Source organism: Pygocentrus nattereri, chromosome 6 (genome assembly GCF_015220715.1).
Source record: "Pygocentrus nattereri isolate fPygNat1 chromosome 6, fPygNat1.pri, whole genome shotgun sequence".
In the NCBI taxonomy this organism is placed as follows: domain Eukaryota; kingdom Metazoa; phylum Chordata; class Actinopteri; order Characiformes; family Serrasalmidae; genus Pygocentrus; species Pygocentrus nattereri.
The window spans coordinates 7,243,653-7,269,886 of NC_051216.1; the positions used below are offsets into that span (position 1 = coordinate 7,243,653).

Genomic DNA, 26,234 nt, shown 5'->3' on the forward strand with positions numbered 1-26,234 from the left:
GCCCTTTTTTTGAAAAAATAAGTAAGAAAAACAGTCCCACAAGATTTGATTTGTCCCGCTCCCATCCTCAACCGAAACAATTTGTCCCGCTCCCACCCGCAGGTCCGTCAAGGCGAACTGACAGCCCATATAAGTTTAAGTGATACTGTTTTGATCCCACAACCAGGGAAATTCCACCTCCGCATTTAACCCATCCATGCAAGTGAAACACCACATACACACTAGTGAACACACACACACTAGGGGGCAGTGAGCACACTTGCCCGGAGCGGTGGGCAGCCCTATCCACGGCGCCCGGGGAGCAATTGGGGGTTAGGTGTCTTGCTCAAGTCATGGACTGTCGGCGCTGGGGATCGAACCAGCAACCTTCCGGTCACAGGGCCAGATCCTTAACCTCCAGCCCACGACTGCCCCTAAATATCAGACACAAATTTTATTCACAAATACATGATCATCTGCTGAAATAACATGGCAGTCGTGGTCATCAGACACTCTGTTAAGTAACTTCACCAAATGCCATTTATTCCCAGTCAACGCAAAGCAGGAATTAAACCACGCTTGTTTTTGGTGTTTTGCTGGGCAGCTGTGGCCGTCAGACTGAAGGCTTTGCCGTCTCTGTAAGCAACGAGAATTTGTTTGTTGTTCATGTGATCAGTTGCTTCGTAATTCTTTAGAAAGACTTCATTTCATTTGTATTAGTGTTACTATTTTATTTGTTTATATATAGGATTTACTGATTGTTCTACTTTATTTAGGCTATTCATCAAATTGCTGGATTTCTCTGTATGCGTGCTCCAGTAGGCTGGTTTCCCGACCGCTTAGTCCACCACCGTGAGACATTGTGGCGGGTCCCACGAGAATCTGCAGGAGTACAAACTTCTACCTCACAGCATTGCGAAATCTATGCGTGGAAATCGAAATGAAGATTGGGCCTTTGCACTACTGTGCAGCCAATCACAGTCAGGAGGAGGTCTCTGGACACACGCTGGTTAGGACATCTATTTAGCCGCCAGAGTAAACCATTCCATACAAACTCAAACCAGCGCCCCAGCCTGTTTTTGCTTTGAAATGTCTTTTTTGTTTAAAGTCTGCTGGCAGTCATGGCGCTGCAGCAGTATCGGTCAGCACGTTGTTTTTCTGTGGTGCCAAGATCTTTACTTGCAGTCAGACAGGACAGATGTACTAGTTTTACCACCTCTACTACAGCAAAAACAGAATTGTTCCATTTTTTCATGTTGGCATTAACAAAAGTTGAAGGAAATTAGATTCATTGCCAATTTACTACTGTTTTACTTCACCAGCCTGCCTTAAAGTTTTAATTGAACTTCTGATACTAAGTAATTCAGATAGTAAATTCAGTAGACTTACTGTTGAGCTTCAATACACACAAAAATGTAAAAGCAACTTTTTAAAGCATGTATTAGGATTTAGATGCTTTAAAAAGTTGCTTTTTAAGGCAGGCTGCTAAGTTAAAACAGTAGTAAATTGGCAGTGAATCTAATTTCCTTCAACTTTTGTTAAAGCCAAAATGAAAAAATGGAACAATTCTGTTTTTGCTGTAGTAGAGGTGGTAAAAGGTAAGGTAGTGGTCACTAACTCAGCCCCTAACTTAGCTCTGACCTCAAACGTTCTTGCTTAGCCAAACGAGGTTACATTTGGATGATATGAAACCTGCAGGAGGGCAGATCTCCAGAAAAAGTGCTGCTCTAAGTCTTGGTGTGCCCTCACAAACTGGTCGTTTTACCTGGATAGCCATCATTGTCGATGTCGCCGAGGTCAGTGATGGTCTCTCCAAATCGAGCTGCGTACGACTCACTTCCAACCAGCTTGAATTCTGCCTCCTTCATGTTTGCCTGAGAACGAAAACACGTCACGTCAGTCTTTTCCTTCTTACAGCGCAGTGTGAATAATTGATACGATGCCTATTTTCAACTTATAGAGAAGATTAGCTCCTGCTTTGTGTAACAGCATCTAATTAGTCATTAGGCTGTTAATGACTGAAGCTATTCATGTCACACTGAGTGGTGGAATGGAAGAATATGGCAGATTTCTACAGCTTTAGTAGAAAAGAACTTCACACTCATTTCTCAAAGTCTGCACTTTGTCACTCACTATGCAAAATGACATTTCCCAGAGCAGCACCAGCATGTATTTCTGTTTTGTGGAGTTCCCATGTCTTTCTATGGGACTGTATCTTCTCAAAGAGTCTGACAGGTTTTGTTGACCAAGAATTGCACACTAAAGAGCAACTCCACCCTCAGACCTATTCTCATTAACAGCTGAAATGCACTGCCCTGTAATAATAAAATATACCAGCCTTGCTTGGAATGTAAACACGTCTTTCCAAACTGTAAAAATATCATTTTTATCGTGGTCAGCTCTGCCTCCGCAGCGCCCCCTCTGCTTCAACTCTGCTATAGGCGCGGATGACGTGTCTTCAAACCAAAGTACGATGACATGTCACAGTATGCAAATTAGTCGACCAACGTTACCGCCCCCTGATAACACCCTACTCATGCTGCACCGGAGCCGGGAGCGAGGAGGTAACCACAAATAAATACCCCCTGCACCACCTCACAAAGTTATGATTTGCACATAACATATGAGTAGGTAACCTGAAGGACCGATTAAGTGAGGATTCTTGCAAGTCTCCATAAAGCAGCTGGTAAGAGCCATGAACAGCTTGCAGAACGTAAGGATTTAGGGCCACTGCAACTGGAAAACAGTCACTTTATTTATTCAGAATTCAGTGCAACTACGAAATCTGGACTCGCGTCCTTTTTTATAGACGTTAACTCTTCGGCAGTTCGAGTCAGCGGCTCATACTGTTAAGGCTCAAGACCACCACCTGATCAGAAACACCTTGAAGATGGGTGAGAAGTGGAGGAAAAAAACTTAAACCACTCTCAATATCTTCTGGTAGCTAATGTAAACACAGCAGCCCCGCCCGTTTCCCTCTCAGCCCCACCTCCAAACCTGTACATCACTGCTGTGCCTCTCTCAACATGTCCCTCCCATTTTTAAAGCTTTTTTTTTTTTTTAAAGTTGAGCCAGAGGTGGAGTTATCTGAAAGGATGTAGTTACTCTTTAACAGTAATGGCAACTGTTGATATGGCTCTGCAACAAAAACAGACCCACGTGAAACAAAGTGGTATGTGTCTGGAAACACAGGACGATTTATTGATTACTTTCTACTGAATGGAAAAAAAAAACTACATTTTTAAAGACTTCTATTTCTTAATTTAGAGACTCTCAAACTCCAAAATACTCTATAATGCCACAGTGTGCAGAGCAACTAGGTAACATTTAGCTTTGGAAATAAAAGATTTTTCACAATGGATAAAATCAGTGTACAGAAATGTGTACGCATGGCAGAGCAGGTACCCAACCAGAATGAAACTTTGAAGATTCTGGCTGTAGCCAACTTAGAGTACAATAAATAGCAGATGGTGCATCTTTTATGAGTGACACATCAAAGGATCAGCTTTGGCCTCTTTTACTTTTTCCAACTAAAGCTGCATTTTTTGGGGGGGGTAAAAAACATTGTTCCTCATTGAGAGCAGATAGATGTCCTCACCACCAGAAAATGTTCGTGTTTTCATCTTTTTGGGGACATCTGGTCCCCTCAAAAAGCTAAAAACACTCACAAATGCTCATACACACTCCCTCACATACAGACTAGCCCTTGTGTTCCTTATGCACACACAGAGGAACTCACAGCCTGCGAGACTTATGAATTAACCATGACTTGACCAACAATTAGATCACAGCCAAAAATGGACATTGGGAAGAACTTCTTGGAACAGAAAGTCCACAAGCTGCTACTGTGAGGATCTAAATACTGAGGAATGGAAACTTCTGACAAAAAAAACTTACAGATCAACAAAACTTTCTAACCTTCTCACAGCGTATACACACATCTCCTGATGCCCTTTTCTAACATCTGCATGGTTTTATGTACCAAAACCAGTCATAATTCATTATTTCATGAGCATTTCCCTTCCTCCTTATGCCTTAAAATTAAACAGACTTTTTGTTACTGTTCATTTAGGACTGATATATGTAAATGAGCTCTGTTCTGATTGGCTGCACTGTATTTGCCTCATTTAAAAAGCACTCAGAGCTGAAACACTCATAACTTCAGCATTAATGGGTGGAGTTAAACTGCTTTGGGCTGAATAGGTATGTATGCATGTATGTATTTATGTATGTAATACATGTGTATGTATGTATATATATATATATATATATATATATATATATATATATATATATATGTGCAAATGACTGAGTTATTCATGCTTCTGTTATAAAAGCAGCAATATTTGAGTTAACCTGCTTCTATATCGCTGTTGTCAGAACAAAACCTTGTATCTTCAAAGCTTTACTTCTAATGTCAGTCAATGGAACCAGATGTTTTTCTAAGTCATTTTGGGCCGTTTCTTTTGGTCCATTCACCAAAAAATTTATACACAATATAAAGGGCAACAGCCATTTTCAGATCATGTCAAAAACTGAAAAACAAAACTGAGATACGAGGTTTTGTTCCGACAGCAGCGATGTGAAAGTATGGGGAGGATGACTGCTGTAGCAAGTGGTTAATATTTGACACAGAGCCTGGGAAAACAGAGCGCTGTTCTGTTAGTGCAGCCTTGAACGCTGAATTATCAAGAGGAATCAGGTGCTTTGGAGCCCTTTCGCACTGAAAAGACAGTTCTATGAGACCCTGTGGTCATTCAGAGTCCAGAACATACACTATCCCTTACATTACTGAAGTAATCGGAGAAGAAAAGCACGCCGTGATTTTACATGAATTATTTCAGCTCATCAGCTGGAGAGACTGTGGGAAAACATTCAATCCATACCACATTCACGCTCACTAACTTAATATAAATCATTTAAATAATTGTAACTGCTTTATACCTGATGTTTCATATTACTAGCACAATCGCCGCCACCTTACTATATTCTTAAGTGCTTAAATCTGGTGTACATACTGTAAATTCTCTATATTGTCTTAAATTATTTAAGTGTTTATTCTTTTATATAAATGGCTGCAACTGTAACAACTGCAATTTCCCCCTGGGATCAATAAAGGAATCTGAATCTGAATCTGAAAGCAGAAGAGGAGATATCTGATTACAAAAGATAAAACATCCCTTTGTTGAGGTTTTAGTCATTTTTGATACTAAATCAAACAAACGGATGTGCAGACTGGAGCGTGTCAACACAGAATAAATCAAATGCAAATGTAATTCATGCTGTGCTATAGGGGTGCACCATATCGTATCGCTCGCAATAATACCAGTATAACTTAATAAATGATTAAAAAAACCCACATCGTGATGACGGCGATATTCTGATGTCATGTGCGTTCGTTGCAGGAGTCGAAAGAAGTTTGGCGTATGTGGTGGAGTTTCTCCTAAAAAGGGGAGGGGCTTCAGTAGAGTGGAGGTGGTTTGGTCATAAAATCTCAGATGTACAACAGACCACAGTAATATGCAAGATATGCAAGAAGCCGTAACAACAAAAGGGGGAAACTCAACTGATCTGTTTCACCATCTCCAGCAGAAGTGCTCAGTGGAGTATGAGGAAAATCAAAAGTGGCTGTTTACAGGCAAAGACTTCTGCCAATCCGCTTGAAAACAATGGGATTACAGGATGGGAGACGAGTTTCCAGTTGGCGCGCTTGTGTTTTTAATGGCTTTATAATGATGTCGAGAGGAAGACGTCGTGCTCTGAGACGCATAAGCTGGACGTCCGTCCCACCGCCGTCAGAGCATAAACCTCGTCTCCTCTGCTGACCAGTTTCTGCTCCGAACAGTATAAACCTCTGGCTGTGAGGCGACGCGCATGCGCAGAGCGTTCTTACACGATCCGACTGGAATGTAATCGGATTCAGGCGTTTACACGGATATTATTCTTCTATTTAACGGATTATTTACAGGATTACCCACCTCGTTCAATCGGATAGAAATTGTATTCCGAATGGCCTCAGTCGGACTAGACTATTCCGATTGAGGTGTTTACATGGACGTATTCCATTCCGTACTCTATTAAACGTGGCTAATGCCGCGAATAGTGCTCAACAGCCGATAGCCACGTTTACATGTATCCTAATAATCCGTTAATAATCTGACTAATATCTCAATTGGAATCAGGTTTTTTCTGTGTCTACTGAGTATTTGAAACATATTTATACTAAATAAAATGTTCATTTTGTTTTTGAAATTAATAAAATGTTATTCAGGGTTTTGTCCTAGAGCCAAAAATACCGTTATCGCAAAAATACCCTGAAATATTGTGATATTATTTTAGAGCCATATCGTCCACCCCTACTGTGCAATTAAACATACCATTACATAATTACATTTCAGTAGTAATCGTAGAGCGAAGGACACGATCATTTGACACAGCAAGTTAAAAATGCATCATTTTCTGTATAATTAAGCAAGCAAAAGAAATAACTGTGTGATAAATAAAAATAAAAATAAAATACAACTGTGAATTTGTAAGCCAAGTTGCTGGAGGGTCTTCCAGTCTTTCCGGATCTGTAGTCAGGGGCCCTATCAGCCTCACTCTCAGGCGTTTAGATCATTCAGAGGAAGCCGCTGTGAGAGTTCGTGTGTGGGTGTGTAGTGAAGTGAGAGGTGGGCTGGTCCTCACCCGGCCCTGGTTGATGTAAACGTACACGCGGCCCTCCTCTCTCACTGTACTGTACATGGGAGCCCCAACCAGCAGGTCAGAAAGGCCATCAGCGTTCAGGTCAACCGCACATATACTCGCACCATAGTAAGATCCAAGCTGCATCAGCAAACAAACAACAACAAACAAAAAATAAACACTGTAGGTGATTCATACAAGATATTGTGGAAATGTATTTGTTTATTTATTAACCTTTTTTGTTGTTTTAGTTTATCCCCTGGGGTCACACTCTCATACAGTAACTACAGACCCTGCACCCTAACTTCACAGCAATACTGAATCATTCTTAGTAGATACTGAATAATTTATAGAGGATAGTGAATAATTCATAATGGTTTCTGAATAACTCATAGTTGACACGGTAACACTTTATTTGAAGGCTACCTACATAAGGGCTTCGTGACGCATTCATAAGCGCTGAATAATGTGTTTATGAAGCACTACCTGAACATTTATTAAGTGCTTATGTCAGTTCTCGCAACCTGACATAAGATGTTCTATGAAATAAATGACATTGTACTGACATAATATGAATAAACATTGAACATATTTACAGCACTAAACATTTAAAACCCCATACATAATTATTTATGTCAGCATTCCTAAGACAACATTGTATTGATATCAGGTGAAATATGCCTGGAAACCACCCCCTCTTCCCTCCATGGCATGGATAAGATGATTGATGCAATTTTATATCACATCAGAAGGTAATTATGACAGATAAATACATAAAGGTTGTTTTTAGTTTATGAATGGAGTATTGCTTTTGTAATGTATAATAGATACTGAATAATTTATAGTAGATACTGAATAATTCATAGTATTTAATGAATAATTCATAGCAGAATGAATGGACTCACCTGAGCACCACTGGTCTCATTAACAATCCTCAATTTGTTTCCTTCAACTTCAAATATGTAAGCCTGTAGGTGGGACAGATCACATTACTGAAACAGAGCCAGACAGTTCAACAGCTTCTACAGCAAGACCTTCGATCCATTCTATCCCAATCTGAATAGCAGCTCCGGGTAGAGGACCTTTGCTAAGACCATCAGACTCTGGCTTTTTTCAGAGCAGCCTGACTGCAAAAGTTTTAAATATTGTTTGTAAAACATCTAATAATAACAGACTGCTTCCTCTTTCTGCACAGATGGAAGGGAAGAAACACTAGTTGTTTTTTTTTTTAAGTGAATCGGATGGTATTTTTCAGTTCATTCTTAATGTGATAAGCCCATCAAATTAGGAGAAATGAAACAGATTACATATTAGCAAAACTCCACACAGCCAAGCTATTTAAGCAGTTCATTTTTCATGTCTCGCTCTCAGCAGGAACGCAATATATGCACCGCGCACAGCCTCATCCGGCCACTCAGAATGGAAGTACAAGGTAGGTGTTTCTGATAAAGTGGCCAGTGACTGGAAGTGCAAGGTAGGTGTTTCTAATAAAGTGTCCAGTGAGTGGAAGTGCAAGGTAGGTGTTTCTAATAAAGTGGCCAGTGACTGGAAGTGCAAGGTGGGTGTTTCTAATAAAGTGGCCAGTGACTGGAAGTGCAAGGTGGGTGTTTCTAATAAAGTGGCCAGTAAATGAAGCATCAAGGTGGGTGTCTCCAGTGGAACGTATGTATATTGACAGCAAAGCTGCACTGAATGAACTGAACTATCGAGCATTAAACAGAGCTAAACTGAATTAAACTGAAGAAGGAACAGTAAAGGTGTCTCTTACTTTACCAATCCGGCCATTCTGGGGTGCACCCCCGATTATCTCTGTGGTCTGTGGGTGAAGGAAGTGACCAGCGCCTACAGAGTACCCTGCAAGAGAGAGCGCAGCCTGTTAGCTGCAGTGAACAGTGGACTGGAAGAGAGAGATCAAATGGGTTTGAGTTTTTACGACTCGAAGCCTTTACGAGTCCTTAGAGTGAGATGGATCTGCAACGTGACCAAACAAGAAGCAACAGCCAGTGGAAGAGCAAAGAGAGAGAACGAAAAAGGTGAAGGGGCAAAAGTTTGGGCACGCCTAGCCAAATTACACGTTCTGTTGAATTTCTAAAAGGCAGTAAGTTAGCACATTTACTACAGAGAACACATTTAAGGAGGAATTCCACCAAATTTCTATGTTATTTATACATAAAGCCTCCACTGCGATCAATTCTGACTCTGTACGTTTCTCTAGAACAGAGCATTTCACACCAAACCACTCTGGACCGCTCTGTTTACCATCTTAATGAGTCAGCTGCAGTTGAAGAAAGCACACTAAAGATTAAACCTTGAAGAACAATTGCTCTTTATTTGCCTAAGTTACCATAAAAAATCAAATCTAAAGTACATAGTGCAGAAGTGTGTCTCTGTAGACGTTGTGTGACTTATTTATACTTAGAAAAATCAACTAAACACGGAATTTGACCGGGGGTGCCAAAACTTTTGCGTACAGCTCTATGCATGGAGATGGAGGATCTGCTTGTTGACCTTTATAACAACTTTAAGTTCAAGGCACTTGTACAGTTTTACTTCTGTTTGCCAGTTGATAGTAAAACTTCGGCTTAAACAGGCCTACAACAAAGCAGGTGGACACTTTACAGTTCAACGATAAAGAACATAAGAAAGAGTAAAGAGCGATTAAACACACTTTCTTCTAAACACACACGTTTAAACAGTTTGAGCTGCAGCAGATCAACAGTGAAGATATCAGCCCTCTCACAGGAACATCAGAAAGAAGATCCAAATGCTCGGCTCACGCTGAGCATCAGGAGGAGACATAAGCAGAATGCAACATGTTCTCCTCCAAGTTCTTCTGCAAAACAGAAGCAGAACAGAAAGTCCCTGTGAGCTCACACACACACACACACACACACACACACACACACACACACACACACACACACACACACACACACACACACACACACACACACACACCCCTTCATTTAAACAATCAGACAGAGAAATTTACAAACAACAGCACCAAAGAACTGAATAACAGTGGGAACTGATTGCCTTGAGTGACCCACTGTTTTCAGTACTGAACGTACTGTGCCAGTTTTAGGATTTGTGTATTTTATTAAGCTTTTTTTTCTTTTTTTTATTCACAGTCATCTCAGTTCTGTCATATAGAAAGGACTGAACATCTATCAATCAATAATTCAAAAAATGTTCTTATTACCATGCAGTTTTCATGTAATTCAAAAGCAGAAATAAAAAAGAAAAAAAAAAAAACATCCAGTGCATCCTCATTTTTATTTATTTATTTATTCATTTATAAACCTTGAAATACTACAAGGTAATGAAAAAACATCACATTTGTTGCCACACAAAATGCTATTGCAAGGGATCTTGTCCAATCTGGCAACCCCGAGCAGGCTGCTGAGCCTATTTGAGCATTTCATGGTTTCAGTAAGCGCACTCATTCGTTTTCAGAAAATAAAAGCAGCATCAATATCGACTGAAGCGGTTCCCCCTTAAATGGGGCATATGCTATAATGTAACTGCTGCCCCGTTGTTTTTCCCAGTTTTCCTCTTTCCTTTACCGTGTTCTATAGCGTTTTGTGCATGTAAACGATCTGCAAAGCCACAAAGTTCATGCCGAGACGCTGACCTGACTTTTAGGATCGACTTGGATCAAACTGCTCCGGCAGAACTGACGGCGCTGGAGAAACCGCCACAGCTGCATTTACAGCTGCTCAGGAGACGAGGGTCTGTCTGCAGGCTGCAGGACAGGGGCGGAACATGGAGGGGCGGAACCGCTCTGAACAGATCAGACCATTCAGAACATTCAGAAGGGGCGAGCTGACCAATCAGAGCACACTGAGCCCCGGGAGGCGGGGCTTAAAGACACAGGAGCTCTAACAGAGCGGTTCAGACAGAGGGTGAATAGAGATGATAAATAACGTGTTTGTGGACGTCTGACGCACGAAGATCTTTTCTAGTAGATCCCAAAAATAAAATTCTGAACATAAAAGTTCCCTTTACAGTGGAACGGGAAGTTCGTCTACAAGTTTGAGCTATAAAACAGGAATCACCTCTGACTGCTGCTGAGAGATCACCGCAGCTTTATCGGGAACCATCTCAACAGCACGGAATAAACTCTAATCATAAATCACCGCTTTGCACGACGTCCTGGCGGGTTTTATTCCTCTCTTTAACCGCGGTGTTACTGTGCGCTGCTGCTCCTTCTATGAAAACAGAGAAAAGTGATTGAATTTTATCCTATATTCATCACTCGTCCACTCGCTTGGTCTAATCGCCTTGAGCCAATGCCCTTATGGCAAAAGGGCAAGATATTCTGTAGAAGACTTCAAGTGTGAGCTTCTCTCCATTTCAGTTTGTTAGGACTTCATGAGTCATGTAGTTCACACCCATACAGTGCTGTGTGAAAGTTTTAGGCATCTAAGCACATTTTAAACAGTTGACCTCAGCAGTGAGTTTATCACAATATACATTAGAATAAAGTCGTATTCATAATTCAAATAAACAGAAATACAATAAAAAGTAACGAGAATTTCTCAGGTCCATATTTTTCCTGGACACCTTCACAGCCGCCACAGAGACTCGTTAATATCATCAATTACATAATGAGCTCAATTTACTGAGCACTGATTGGTCAAACCAGGAGCTGCTTTTTAACTACATATAATTAACTACATATAAATATATAATCATTATTAATATTCTGTAAATTTTGTTTATTCAAATATTAACACTTTTCTCAGCAAATAAACACAAACGACACAAATAAACAGATTTTGAAAATGTGTCTTGGGGGCCTAAGACCTTCACACAGTACTGTACATCTCCAAATATCTCCAAATGGTAACTTTACAGGGAAGGAAAAAACCCACTGTACTTTTAATGTAAGTCAATGGAACCAGAATTTTTCAAAGTGGTTTTGGGCTTCACAAACCACGTAAGAGGGACCACGTATTTTCAAACTATGTCAAAAACTGAAAAAGTTGAAAATGAACAGGCACAGGTTATTTTTCTGACAACAAAAAAACCCTAGAAAACAGAACCGACAAGACATCGGCAGCTACAACTTAGCACTCAAGCACACAGACATGGGGCCGAATCGTCTTTGTACACTCCAGACCACGTCTTCCCAGAAATGAGGCCACCCTGTCATGACCGCATGACTCAGAACACACACAGCAGTATGTAAAAGCTTGGACACCCCTGGTCAACTGACATGCTTTGTTGATGAGTAAATAACACATTCCCTACAGAGAGCGCGCCTATATATGAAATTCAATGAGCAGTTTTTCACAAATTTCAGTGCATAATTCTATTTATTTACTTAAACAGAGTTTCAAATAAATTAAAAGCTCTTAAATGAGCTTTTGCACAGGACACACTTCATATTTTCACACACTTCATCCAGAATGCGGCAGCACGGCTCGTCTTCAATCTGCCCAAGTTCAGCCACGTCACCCCACTGCTGCGCTCCTTCACTGGCTCCCTGCACGCATCAGATTTAAACCCTAATGCTGGCCTACAAAGACAAAAATGGACCAGCCCCTACCGACTTGATGGCAATGGTGAAATCTCGAACTGAACCACGAGCCCTTCGAGCTTCGAGTGCAGCTCGGCTTGACCCGCCATCCTTCAAGGCGCGTGGAAGACAAGCGTGGAGAATGTTCTCCGTACTGGAGGCCAGGTGGGGGAATGAACTCCCACTGGCTGTCCGAACAGCAGAGACACAGACTGAAGACTAATCTCTTTACACAGCACTTAAATGAGCTTTGAACTATAAGCTGCACTTATTTTATTGTCCTGCACTCTGTATTGTAGTTTATTGTGTTGTCTCTTATTGTTATTGTATTGCTTTGAATGGCTCAGAGTTCTGCGTTCAACTCTGGTTCTTTTTCTCTTGGTGTCTGCAGTGACATCTTGTTTCTAGCAGTATCTGAGCTCAGGACTGTCTCTTTCTCTAAGCTATTGGTAACTAGCAAAGACACTTTCTCTAGATTGACAAAGCACTTCTTGTAAGTCGCTCTGGATAAGAGCGTCTGCTAAATGCTGTAAATGTAAATATTTTTGTGTATATATATTGTGATTAAGGGGATGTTATAGGGGATGTAGCTCAGTGGTTAGAGCAGCTCAGTGGTAGAGGTCCTGGGTTCAAGAGGCACAGTTATGGGTCAGTCATGGGCTGGAGGTTAGGGAGCCGGCCCTGTGACCGGAAGGGTGCCGGTTTGAGCCCCAGAGCATGACAGGTGTCCTTGAGCAAGACACCTAACCACCAACTGCTCCCCAGGTGCTGCAGATAGGGCTGCCCACCACTCCGGGCAAATGTGCTCACTGCCCTCTAGTGTGTGTGTGTGTGTGTGTGTGTGTGTGTGTGTATGTGTGTGTGTGCTCACAGATGTGAATGTGGCGTTTCACTGCACGTGTGAGTTGAATGCGGAGGTGAATTTTCCCCGTTGTGGGACTAATAAGGATCTCTTAATCTCTGATTTAGTTAAGAGCTTACATATTAGAAGTCAGAGAGAGCACGCTACAGATCGTCAATGAGACCAGTGGTACTTAAGTGATAAAATGTGGCATTTTAATGTAAATGTTAAATGTACAATTTCTCTTTTTTTGCTGAGGTTACCACAAACATTAAAATCTAAAACACATATGATCTGCTGCCTTTTGCACAGGATGCATTTTACATCGCATGTTCCCCAAATACACGTTGAATTCAACAGATAAACAGTAATAGTACAGCAGAACGTGTAGAAGTGTGTTCTTTATAAAGGACGTGTAACTTATTTACAAGCGTCGTTTGACCACGGGCACCCAAACTTTTGCACACAAAATGTTCAGCACGGATGTAAAACTGTTGCTTGTTTACCACAACTTGGCCAAAACTTGGCCAACAACATGCAACAACAACTTGGCCAGCAAAAGCTGGTTTCTCATGGGAACCTAAGCCGCCTGTTTTAACAGTCCGAGCTCACCGCAGGCTCCTGCGCAGCAGCTGTGGCACTTGCTCAGAAACAAGTTGCACGTACAGTTTCCTGAAAAGCATCTTGTGGCAAAAATAGCAAAATAACAGCTTATCATTCACTGCCAGCAGACTGAACGTGCATGACTAACTTTGTATGAATTTACAGTAAATTTACAGCCAAATTGCGTTCATTTCTAAAATTATTAAAGCTTAAAAACAGATGAAGGCGCTTCTGTATTCATAACAATTTCACAGCTAATTAAGGCAGCGTTTTTCAACCAAATCTGCAGCATCTGTGGCATAAAGTCAATTACCATGGAAATGAACCTCACGTTTCCTCACCCTTAGAAAAAGAACAGAGACATAACAGAAACGTTGACCTAAAACAGTTGCAGTGGGGTCCAAAGGTCTGAGACCACTAATGAAAAGGCTTTTATTTTGCATTTCTTTCTAACTTAATGTTAATTAAATTAACAGCGTTACAATTGGAGTGAAAATGGAATGTTGGTCAAATTTACATGAAGTTCAGAATTTCGTAGTTTTTGGTGGACTGCCCCTCTTTTGCATTAATGAGTGTGTATTCAAGCTGGCATGAACTTTAAAAGTGAGTAGATCAAATCCACCTGCGGTTCGTCTGAACTTCAAAGAAAGATATAAGACAAAAAAAAAAAGCAAAAAAATCTGACTTTTGTGTTAAGGCCTTAAAGGGGAACTCCACCAAATTTTCAAAAATTCTGTATAACTGAAATGGTTAACATGTAAACAGAGTCATTCAGACTAGTTTGGTGCAAAATGCTTAATGCTAGAGAAACCTAGAGTCAGAATTGTTCACAGTGGTGGTGATAGGAACCAGACATCCACCTCTAAAAGCTCCCTCAAAGAGTTACTACATTAAATAGTTATGAATTCACTCCTGACACATTGTTTTACCAAAGTTTTGAGATTGAGATGAGCATTGTAATTCATTTATTCATTTACGGAGGGATACATTAAGGGTGTTCTAGGGCAAAACAGTCCTCAAAGAAAGCTCTTTGTTCAGATTTAACACAACTTTAATAATAATAATTCCCTATAAAGGTCAGAAGACTCGTGTAGGGTCACTGGTGGTATTGGATAGTAAATACAATGGCTATATTAATGTTGTATTCATGGCGACCCCTGGTTCCCATCACCACCACTGTAAAGACATCTGAGTCTCTACAGTCAACCATTTCACACTAAACGACACTGTTTACATTTCAACCACTAAATTATGCAGACATTTAGAAAAATTGGTGGAATGCCCCTCAAAACGGTCACAAATGTGCTTAAATTTATATATGTGTATATATATATATATATATATACACACACACACACACACACACACACACACACACACACACACACACACACACGCACACATACATGGCTGCTGTTAGAACAAAACCTCTTATCTCCGTTTTTGTCATTTTTCAGTTTTTGACAAAATTTGAAAATACCAATAGTCCTATATATTGCTTGTAAATTCCATGATGAATGGACCAAAAGAAATGACCTAATATTACTTGGAAAAAAGTCTGATTCTATTCACTTACATTAAAAGTACAGTGTGTTGTTTCCTTCTCCTGTAAAGTTACAATTTTGGAGATACAAAGTTTTGATAAGACAACAGCTATATTATATATATATATATATATATATATATATATATATATATATATATATATATATATATATATATATATACACACATACACACACACACACACACACACACACACACACACAATTATTTAATTTAAAATAATCTTTTCTACATTTCTGGTCTATTTCCAATGTTAATCATTTTCAAAACTCCAGATTTTCAATGTGGTCTCAGACGCTGCTTCAGAACCTGCCCTTAGGTTTCTATTATAAATATGTTTTGGCCTAAAATGACCACAGGAGCACAAAAAAAAACTCTATGACTTACCAAGATAGCTCCCAAACTGCACTGTATTATCTTCATCCACATACGCAGCAAGCATGTTGCTGGACATGTTGTGGACCAGCACAGATCCCGTCCAGTACCAACTACCCGGAGCCCCCATTATCATCAGGTCCTGCACAGCAAACCAACACAGCATGAAGCATCTTAAGGGACCACAACGGAAAAAAGCCATGTGATTTGCTGCTGTTACTACACTGTGTAACTGCTTTGTTTACGAGGTCTCAAGCTACCGGTCGATTTAGTTCGTTTATGACATGATTGCTGTCATGGGATAACTTCGTCACGGAGACTTCAGTGATGTTTCCTCCTTTATCATTTAAGTTGCGCAGTCTCTTACTATCCTGGCCTTTCTGCAGCTACTAAACTACTAAAAATACCAACCCTAAACATCAAACGCTGAAAGATGTCGTTTATGGCTCATGAATGTATTTCAAGGACAAAATATAAAACGTGTGACATCAGCACAACTGTTGTCTTTAAGTTCGTTTGTTTTGGTGAGGATTTTGTTGATGAAAGACTTTTTATCCATGCGCAAACTAAACGAGTGACTGTGGGTCAGATTTGATCTGGATGGGCCCGACAGCAGAACTACAAACACTCAGATTATAACAAACTGTCTTGACTGACAAAAGCATGTTGTGAGCATTAGATTTAGTTTTAGAATTGAGTTTAAGGTTAGTGTTAAAATGAGTGCTGAGTTTAGGTTTAGGGTTGAGTTTAAGCTTGGACTTAAAGTTAGGTTTAAATTGTGGGGTGAGGTTAGCGTCAGAGATAGAGTGTTAGGTTTTTGTTGAGGTTTAATTTATGGCTAGACTGAATATTAGGTTTAGGCTCAAGGTTAATTTCGAGTTAGACTGAGTATGAGGTTTAGGGTTGAGGTTAAATTAGAGTTAGACTGAGTATGAGGTTTAGGGTTGAGGTTAAATTAGAGTTAGACTGAGTATGAGGTTCAGGGTTGAAGTTAATTTAGAGTTAGACTGAGTATGAGGTTCAGGGTTGAAGTTAATTTAGAGTTAGACTGAGTATGAGGTTTAAGGTTGAAGTTAATTTAGAGTTAGACTGAGTATGAGGTTTAAGGTTGAAGTTAATTTAGAGTTAGACTGAGTATGAGGTTTAGGGTTGAGGTTAAATTTAGAGTTAGACTGAGTATGAGGTTTAAGGTTGAAGTTAATTTAGAGTTAGACTGAGTATGAGGTTTAAGGTTGAAGTTAATTTAGAGTTAGACTGAGTATGAGGTTCAGGGTTGAGGTTAAATTTAGAGTTAGACTGAGTATGAGGTTTAAGGTTGAAGTTAATTTAGAGTTAGACTGAGTATGAGGTTTAGGGTTGAGGTTAAATTTAGAGTTAGACTGAGTATGAGGTTTAAGGTTGAAGTTAATTTAGAGTTAGACTGAGTATGAGGTTTAAGGTTGAAGTTAATTTAGAGTTAGACTGAGTATACGGTTTAGGCTCGCGGTTCATTTCAAGTTAGATTGAGTACGAGGTTTAGGCTTGAGGTTAATTTAGAGTTAGAAAGTATTAAGTTTAGGCTTGAGGTTATGTGTAGGGTTAGACTGAGCATTAGGTTTAGGGTTAAGGTTAAGTTTAAGGTTAGACTGAGTATTAGGTTTAGAGTCGAGGTTATGTTTAGGGTTATACTGAGTATCAGGTTCAGGGTTAAGGTTAAGTTTAAGGTTAGACTAAGTATTAGGTTTAGGGTTAAGGTTAAGTTTAGGATTAGACTGAGTATTAGGTTTAGAGTTGTGGTTATGTTTAGGGTTAGACTGAGTATTAGGTTCAGGGTCAAGGTTAAGTTTAAGGCTAGACTAAGTATCAGGTTTAGATTTTAGATTTGGGTAAGGTCTAAAGTGAGTATTAGGCTCAGTTTAAGGAGGAATTTAGACTGAATTTAGTAGATATTTTAGTGTCGGTCAAGCATCTGCAGTGGATCATCTAAATAAACAATCAAAACAATCTTTTCCATTTCTTTTGCCAAAACAGCTGCACAAGTGGACAATTATCAATTCTATGCTAACGGTCCTGCGACCTGGAGCAGCCAAGAGGAGAAATGAGCCTTACCTCAGTGAGGAAATTTGAAATTCCAGCCTGGCAGGATCCATAATTTTCACCAAACTTCCTCTGATGATCTGAATGAACAAACACCCTTTTAGACAGACGAAGCCACTGCTAACCACTAAGCATCTCACACATATCAAACACATCAACATCTCCTCGACGTAAGAAGAGCGCTGTACCTCTATAGCAGGGGATGTAGTTGTTCGTCCGGCTGAAATCGGAGTTGAATTTGAAGCACACGCCATGCGGCAGCTTGTTTTGATTGTCTTTTCTGGAGAAGAAGACGTTCTTCCAGCGATGACCACAGGCCTGAAATTAGAACCAGCGCACAAACGCACACAAAACGTGCTTTTGTATTAGACGTAATGAGTTACAGCCTCGGCGGACCTCTCAGGCCTCTACTGCCCTAGCAGGACTATCAGATGGGATGTGAATCGTGACAGAACTGGCCATTCTCGCCCAATGTTAAGATCAAGAACAGAAAAATGGAAAGGAACTAAAGTCAGAAACAAACTAAAACCAGTGTAACGATACAAATGTCACTAAGAAGTGGAGGGAGATACATTTAAGGGCTAATACAGTTGAAGGAAAGGCCATTTCAAGCAACTGGGTACGCGGTTGTAGCCCAACGCTGGAAGGTTAAACCGTTTGATATCATCAGACACTCAGGCTGTGTTCGAAATACCCTGCTGCACACTGCTGGCATACTGACTCTGCCCAAAAGAGCCCTGACCATGACATCCTGTGTAAATAAAAATAATACGTGGCCATGACTTAGTAAGGCGTAGGAATGAGATGATTAAGTCATGGCCACGACTTAGTAAAGCGTGGGAACAAGATCCTAATGCACAGCCATGACTTAGTAAGCTGTGATCTCGTTCCCACGCCTTACTAAGTCATGGCCATGACGTAAACATCTCATTCCCAAGCCTTACTAAATCATGGCCACACCTTAACATGTGGGAACGAGATCCTAATGTGCGGCCATGAGTTAGTAAGCCCTGATCTCATTCCCACGCCTTACTATGTCATGGCCACGCCTTAACATGTGGGAACAAGATCCTAATGTGCGGCCAGGAGTTAGTAAGCCCTGATCTCATTCCCACGCCTTACTAAGCCATGGCCATGACGTAAACATCTCATACCCACACCTTACTAAGACGTGGTCATGACTTAATAAAATGTGGGAACAAGATCCTAATGCACGGCCACGACTTAGTAAGCAGTCATCTCCTTACCACGCCTTACTAAGTCGGCCACGCCTTACCATGCCCACGCCTTATTAACGAGTGGGAACGAGATCCAAACACGTGGCCACGACTTACCAACTGCGAGTGTGAGAAAATAAAATGGCCTGGAGGAAAACGGGTGCGTTAGGAAGCCACTCAGGTTTACCGCACAGACCAATCCACAGCTGATATTTACAATGTTTATTTGCAGCTTTGAAGGCGGTTAGACGGCTGTCCGTCTATGGGGCGTCTTGTAAAAGTCACACCGGGCAGGAGAAAACGGGGTGGGCTCTGAGATGGTCCGATTGTCTGAGGTGCACAGTGCACAATATGGTATCTCCAACACAGCCTTAGTGGAAGCTGGCGATAAGCCAGTGAGCGGGACGGCCTAAAGCATAAATAAATAGCAAAATCATTCAAAATGAATATAGATTTATTGCTGCTGTCAGAACAAAACCTTATATCTCCATTTTTGTTCTCTCCCACCGTCTCCTTTACTCCCTCTGTCTCTCTCATCCTCGCTTTCACTCCCTCTGACTCTCCTGCCATCCCCACTCTCTCTCTGTCTCTCTCGCTCCGTGTCTCTCTCTCTCTCCGTGTCTCTCTCTCTCCGTGTCTCTCTCTCCCTCTCATCACTTTCACTCCCTCTGACTATCCTGCCATCCCCACTCTCTCTCTGTCTCTCTCGCTCCGTGTCTCTCTCTCTCTCCGTGTCTCTCTCTCTCCGTGTCTCTCTCTCCCTCTCATTACTTTCACTCTCTCTGATTCTCCTGCCATCCCCACTCTCTCTCTGTCTCTCTCTCTCCGTGTCTCTCTCTCTCTCTCCGTGTCTCTCTCTCTCTCCGTGTCTCTCTCTCTCTCCGTGTCTCTCTCTCTCCGTGTCTCTCTCTCTCTCCGTGTCTCTCTCTCTCTCTCCGTGTCTCTCTCTCTCTCTCCGTGTCTCTCTCTCCCTCTCATCACTTTCACTCCCTCTGACTATCCTGCCATCCCCACTCTCTCTCTGTCTCTCTCGCTCCGTGTCTCTCTCTCTCTCCGTGTCTCTCTCTCTCCGTGTCTCTCTCTCCCTCTCATCACTTTCACTCTCTCTGATTCTCCTGCCATCCCCACTCTCTCTCTGTCTCTCTCTCTCCGTGTCTCTCTCTCTCTCTCCGTGTCTCTCTCTCTCTCTCCGTGTCTCTCTCTCTCTCTCCGTGTCTCTCTCTCTCTCCGTGTCTCTCTCTCTCTCCGTGTCTCTCTCTCTCTCTCCGTGTCTCTCTCTCCCTCTCATCACTTTCACTCCCTCTGACTCTCCTGCCATCCCCACACTATCTCTCTCTCTCCGTCTCTCTCTCTCTCTCTCTCTCTCTCTCTCTCTCTCTCTCTCTCTCTCTCTCCTGTGTTCAGGTAACAGTCAAATTCTAAGCACAATCTGTTTTTCTAAACAGATTAATAAAAATGTTCAGTGGTCAAAATGGTCGAAATATAATTTGGCACACTGACATAAACCCACACAGCATCCTGCCAAATAATTAAGCACTTATCAGCGCCAGTTTGGTGTGGGAGATGTGGCAAAAACGTAACATCGCAATATTTATCATAATACTCATTTTTAGCCTTCACAGTTTTCAATATTTAGCTTCTGTTGAGATTAAACAGATAAAACTTTCCACTACCTTCACATTTAAATAACGCTGAGTATTTTTTTTCATTTGATACTTTGACACACACACACAGCACATCACAGTGTTTGATTCATCATGAACAATATAATCAGATAAAAGGACAAAACCACCGACAGCTATGCCACTTCTGATATGCTCCAAAAAGCAATTTATCGTGATAATGTTGTCATATCATCACATCACCCACACATAAAGCCACAGCAGGTTCCTTTATACATTTAATATACACTCACTGGCCACTTTATTAGGTACACCTTGCTAGTAACAGGTTGGACCCCCTTTTGCCTTCAGAACTGTCTTAATTCTTCGTGCCACTCTTTCAACAAGGTGTTGGAAACGTTCCTCAGAGATTCTGGTTGGTTATTTGAGTTCCTGCTGCCTTTCTATCATCTGGAACCAGTCTGCCCATTCTCCTCTGACCTCTCACATCAACAAGGCATTTTCGTCCACACAACTGACCGCTCACTGGATATTTCCTCTTTTTCGGACCGTTCTCTGTGAACCCTAGAGATGGTTGAGCGTGAAAATCCCAGCAGATCAGCAGGTTCTGAAATACTCAGACCAGCCCGTCTGGCACCAACAACCACGCCACGTTCAAAGCCCCTTAAATCCCCTTTCTTCCCCGTTCTGATGCTCGGTCTGCACTTCAGCAAGTTGCAGCCGTGTGATTGGTTGATTAGCTGTTTGAGTTAACAAGCAACTGAACCTGTACCTAATAAAGTGGCCAGTGAGTGTACTTTATTATATTAATAGCTCATTTAAAGAAAAAAAGGACATATCTCTCTTCCCAATGTCAGCTTTGGCTCATAACTGCTTTAAAACTTTATCAGCGTCAGCAAGATGGTAACTCCAGGAGAAAAGAATGCTTAGGTCACGCTGGGAATGCTAATCCAAGTCAATTTAGTCCCAATTTCTTTTGATTCACAGTTGTGGATTTTACCCACAACTGACACAGCGATGCAAAGGAAAAAAGATGTCGCTATATTTCTAGAACACTTTTCATTTCAGGGGCCAAATTCAATTTAATTTCTAGTATTTTAGGCCCATTTCTACTTTTTACCCTCACCCCTTTCCGAGTGTCACCTTGGCCTTTCGGACTGAGTTACAGGGCAGTGGTTGAGATCTTCCCTCTGAAATGAGACCCTCAAATAAAGAGCATCGCTTCATTAACAGCTACCAGCGCTGCTCTGTGGGCGACCCTGCCCGTCTGCAGTGACCGCAGAGGAGGGGAAAGCTCAGCTCCTCACTGCTGGGCTTTGGTCACATTTCGGGATCAAACGCCTTCAAAGAGGGGGGCAGTTATTTATTATCACCCCCGCCCCCCTAATTCTTCAGGGATATGAAGCTGAATTCAGATATTCTCCAGATTCTTGTTGGAATTTTCCCATTCCACCTTAAATGCTTCAGCAGTTCTGAGGCCTGAGGCACCAGAATGTCAAACTGGTGCACCATTTAAGGTGGAATGGGAAGTTTAGCTAGCTACATGGACATCAACATAGCACAAGCGTTATTTTTTATGCTTGTTACGAAGAAAAGCATAAAAAGAACCATAATGCACTGAACCGCCACCCTATCTGAACTAGCGGCCAACGATGATGATGATGATAATGCACTGAAACAAAAATAAACTAAGACAATACAAGAGAAAATTCTCACATTAGTGGGTTTCTTTGGTCTCTTTTTTAGCCATCTTGCTGGTTTTTCCACATAACACTCACTGACCAAGGTGGTGTTAGGAGTCTTGCCCAAGGACTCTTATTGGTATAGTGTAGGGCGTTTACCCAGGTGGGGGATTGAACTCCAGTCTACACTGTAGAAGGTAGAGGAGTTACCCACTACACTAACCAACCCAACTACACCAAACACACTGAAGCATGTCTCTGAAAAACTTCTGCTTGGAGGGTCATATAGCTCTAACACTTTGCCCTACCCCTCTATCTCAACAAAAATCAGGACACTCTACGCTCTATGCATGAGCAAAACCTGTGGAAAACAGAGGGCTAAGGACTAAATGGTAGTGAACAGTGAAATGTGATTGGGACTATGTGTTAAAGAGGTCTTAGTCTCCAGAGAACTCCAATTATTACATTACTACAGCTTGATTTGGCTCAAAGTAGCAAGATGATGATCTTATAAAACAGCACAACTGAACTATAAACAATAAGAGAATTGATATGATGCACTCAGATCTCTTTTTTACTTAAAGTGTTCATCTCAGACAAAAGAAAACCAAAACACGTACCAGGATGTCACCGTTGGAGGGTCGTCTGGACAGACTGACGCCCAGCCACTGGTTATCGCTCTCAGGCCAGCAGGTTTTCCCACAGTGCTCCACACCTACACACAGATATAGATGCAGCCTGTGTTATTTATATAGGCAACTCAGTAAACAATACAAACCACAGAGCCTCTGTGTAATTCACCACACGCAGAGAATAAACAGAGACAGGAGTTCAGTTAGGAAAGAAATAGCCCCCCATCCCATGTTGTCTTTTTTTCCTCCACACAGGTAACAAAAATAAATATACATATATTTTACCATTCAACCAAATTAGATCAAACTGTAGATGTTTACAAGGTTTATTACTACTTAAATCCAAAGCATTCATAGAGATATTAATAAGCTAAATATATAGAAAATCATAATTCATGGGGAAGTTTCTATTGGCGGTCAAATCATGATCCTCAATTTTTTTTTAAATATATAAATTTGAAAATTATACATTTTTACAACACTTTAGGATCTATTTAAAACCTATTAAAGTGCAGTTAGAAGATTTAGATTTATGAGTTTAATTTTTAAATAATATAACAAAAAAATTAAAATCATGTCACTACGGAAACACAGAGCTTTTGTCTATTGGTGGAGGCTTGTTTTAGCCACGCCCTGGGCAGATAGATCCCAATGTTTTGAAGTCAATGTGTCCCAAAGTCTGAAAATCAGTGTGGAACATTAAGAATTGTCACTACCGAAACAGATTTTCTGCAATTAAGTACATTTTTAGCGCTTTATTGAAGAATATTGTGATTTTTGTGTGTACAGCTGTTCAAAGCTGTGTTTGTTGGTCATGTTTTGGATTTCTGCTCAAAATTGTTAGTGACAAAGTGGAATGTTCAGTCATTAGTTGCAGTATGATAAACAGGATTGGTGCCAAAATTCATGTCAATTAAAAGTCTGAAACGTGTTTTCAAGTCAACGGCCTCCAAGCAACAGCTGACTCAGACTGTGCTGATTTGTTTTGTAATCTGTATTAATATGCTTGCTTATGTGGTTTCTGACACTGTATGGCTCACTGTTGTCTAGAAACAAGAACAAATGTCTGTTTTTCCACACATAGACTGTACTTGGGCCCCCAAGTATACCGTAAGCATATTGTTCATCACAATAACACTTTTTTATCTGAATAACAGCCCATTTTGTTCCACTTTAACACATTCCAAAGAGAAAATACTTGTTTATTTTTTAAAATGTAAATGTCACACAGTGTCACTGACGCAAATACCAAATACCTGAATAAGTAAACAAATGCAATGAGTCTGGATACATGTATAAGTATATACACCTGTGTAAAAATGATCAAATTGTAAGTTGCTCTGGATAAGAGCGTCAGCCAAATGCCATAAATGTAAATGTAAAATTTATAAAATAGAATTTTCTGGTCCTAAAATCTGATTGGTGCTCAAAGCTGTAGTAAAATCCACGATGTACTCACACCAATGACCGCCTCACAGCGACTGAGCTCTGTATCAGTACCTTGAGCTGTTAGTGGAATAATCTTTGACTCTCATGCTGCTCTCATGGACCATCAAGTGTACTGATGAAGAAACACACCCTTTTCTTGTTTAAACTGAGGGGCTGACAACTTATGTTCTTAACTAGAACCGGGCTGGTCAGCTGGCTAACAGGCTAAAAGAGCCAACAGCCTAAACACCTCCATCATTAATATCACAGGCTTGAATTAAAGCTCCTACTGTATCATTACCTGTAAAACTGCAGTGTAAAAGTCTAAAAATGCCACTTGAATTGATTAAACGCTTCAAATGTCCGCGTTTCAGTTATATGCAGCGTTAAATCCAGACTCAATCCCAAACAGCTCCGCACTGCCTAAATAGTGTGCTAGTGATGAAAGTTTAGAAATTCTAGCCTCTACAGTGCAATAGTGCGTCATATATCGAGTGTGGATGTGTCTGAATCCCAAATGACTCATTTTCTTATATATTTTGCTCTGTTGGGCTGCAGGATCCAGTATTTAAACTCCTATGTAGTGCACTATGCAGGGAGCAGGGAGACATTTGAGATTCAGCCCCAGCGTGAGAAGAGGTGTGTTGCTGGATTGGTGCTGAATAAGACTCACAGTGGTAATTTAGTGACCAAAAATACTACTGAATGAAAGTTTTTGCAGTACACAGTGCTGTGATATCATAAAAAAAGTAAAACAGTTAAAGAAAGAAAAAAAAAACACGATATACAGCGATGGGTGACTGAACGTTCGTCTCATTCAGCAGTCCATGGCTGCTTGGTAATGACACCATATGCTAAAGGACCTACATTTCTTGGTGGAATATTTGTTTATGTCGATTATTATTAACTATAACAAATTATCATGTGTACTTTATCATTGTTTATGTTATGAAAGCAATAACCCACTTGAGACTGTCTGTTACTGCAATTTTAGCACAGGAAAGGGAGTTTTAGGACCCAGAACACCCTTCGCCATGATAAAATCACAGTAATGCGCTGCCTCTCCTGCCTTATTGCTTAATTAAATAACCTATTCGACCCCTCTTGTTGCCCTTCCTGCCCCCCAGGTATGTTTCTAACCTGTGGGAAACACTCAAAGTGCACATTAGCAGATAAAAACAGTAGTTGAAGACAACTTAAAGCCTACATTAGCCTGACAGTTCCAGTGCAAACCTGAAAAAGCAGACTTCAGACACCAAACATGCCCTGGCTGATGGGCTCCATTTGGGATAAGAAAGAAAGAAAATTCAGAAAATCTTTTGTTGAACTATTCCTTTAAATGTCTGCCCTCTAACTGAACTTTAGGCCCTGGGAACAACTGACTGACCTGTAAACTGGCAGATACATTGCAGACCAGCAGTTGTGCAGTGCAGTGTGACGGATGTTTGCAAATAGTGAACTCTGAAACTCGCTCTATGCATCATTTTTAGCTTTCACACCTCAGAGGCAGAGGTACTTCTGAGGCAGTGCGTTTTCATTTTGAGGTACAGTGTGAAAAAAACGATGCTTAACTCTGGAGCCAGAACTGTTGACATCAGCCTTTGCTGATCTAATGCTGCAGCGACCTGGTGGTTACGCGTGTGAAGCTTTGGTGCTTGCTATGCTAAGCACTGTGAACGTATCACCTCTTAGACCTCCAGACTCTCTGGCTGCCTCAAAGCAAAACACCAAAACCAACACGTGGTCACAGTGCGGCCAGCAACGCATCCTGAGTGCACTTCCTGTACCTAAGCAGATACACACTTCATAATATGAGACTGTCGTCTTCACTCGATTTAGTCTGGGCTTAGTTGTGCAGCTCCTTCTGCAAGACATTAAAGACACAAAAACTAGCCAAGATGTGTTGGTAGGAAGGGACTGCATGTAATCTAGATTACATAATCTGACTAAAAAAATCAAACACTTGTAGTTAGAGTCTTTTAGCTCTTAATATATTGTGTGTGGT

The 26,234-nt window shown here is 41.0% G+C and overlaps 1 protein-coding gene across 1 annotated transcript in view; it reads right to left on the bottom strand.

Moving 5' to 3' along the window:
• Nucleotides 1–26,234, bottom strand: part of itga4 (integrin alpha 4) — a 74,912-nt gene that overhangs the window by 42,769 nt on the left and 5,909 nt on the right. Inside the window, exons 3-10 of the mRNA XM_017710597.2 lie at nucleotides 22,790–22,884; nucleotides 17,837–17,966; nucleotides 17,661–17,728; nucleotides 15,585–15,714; nucleotides 8,432–8,517; nucleotides 7,569–7,631; nucleotides 6,667–6,804; nucleotides 1,745–1,853 (exon numbers count right to left, since the gene is read on the bottom strand). Coding sequence (XP_017566086.1) covers nucleotides 1,745–1,853; nucleotides 6,667–6,804; nucleotides 7,569–7,631; nucleotides 8,432–8,517; nucleotides 15,585–15,714; nucleotides 17,661–17,728; nucleotides 17,837–17,966; nucleotides 22,790–22,884 — 819 coding nt within the window. The remainder of the gene's footprint in view (nucleotides 1–1,744; nucleotides 1,854–6,666; nucleotides 6,805–7,568; nucleotides 7,632–8,431; nucleotides 8,518–15,584; nucleotides 15,715–17,660; nucleotides 17,729–17,836; nucleotides 17,967–22,789; nucleotides 22,885–26,234) is intronic.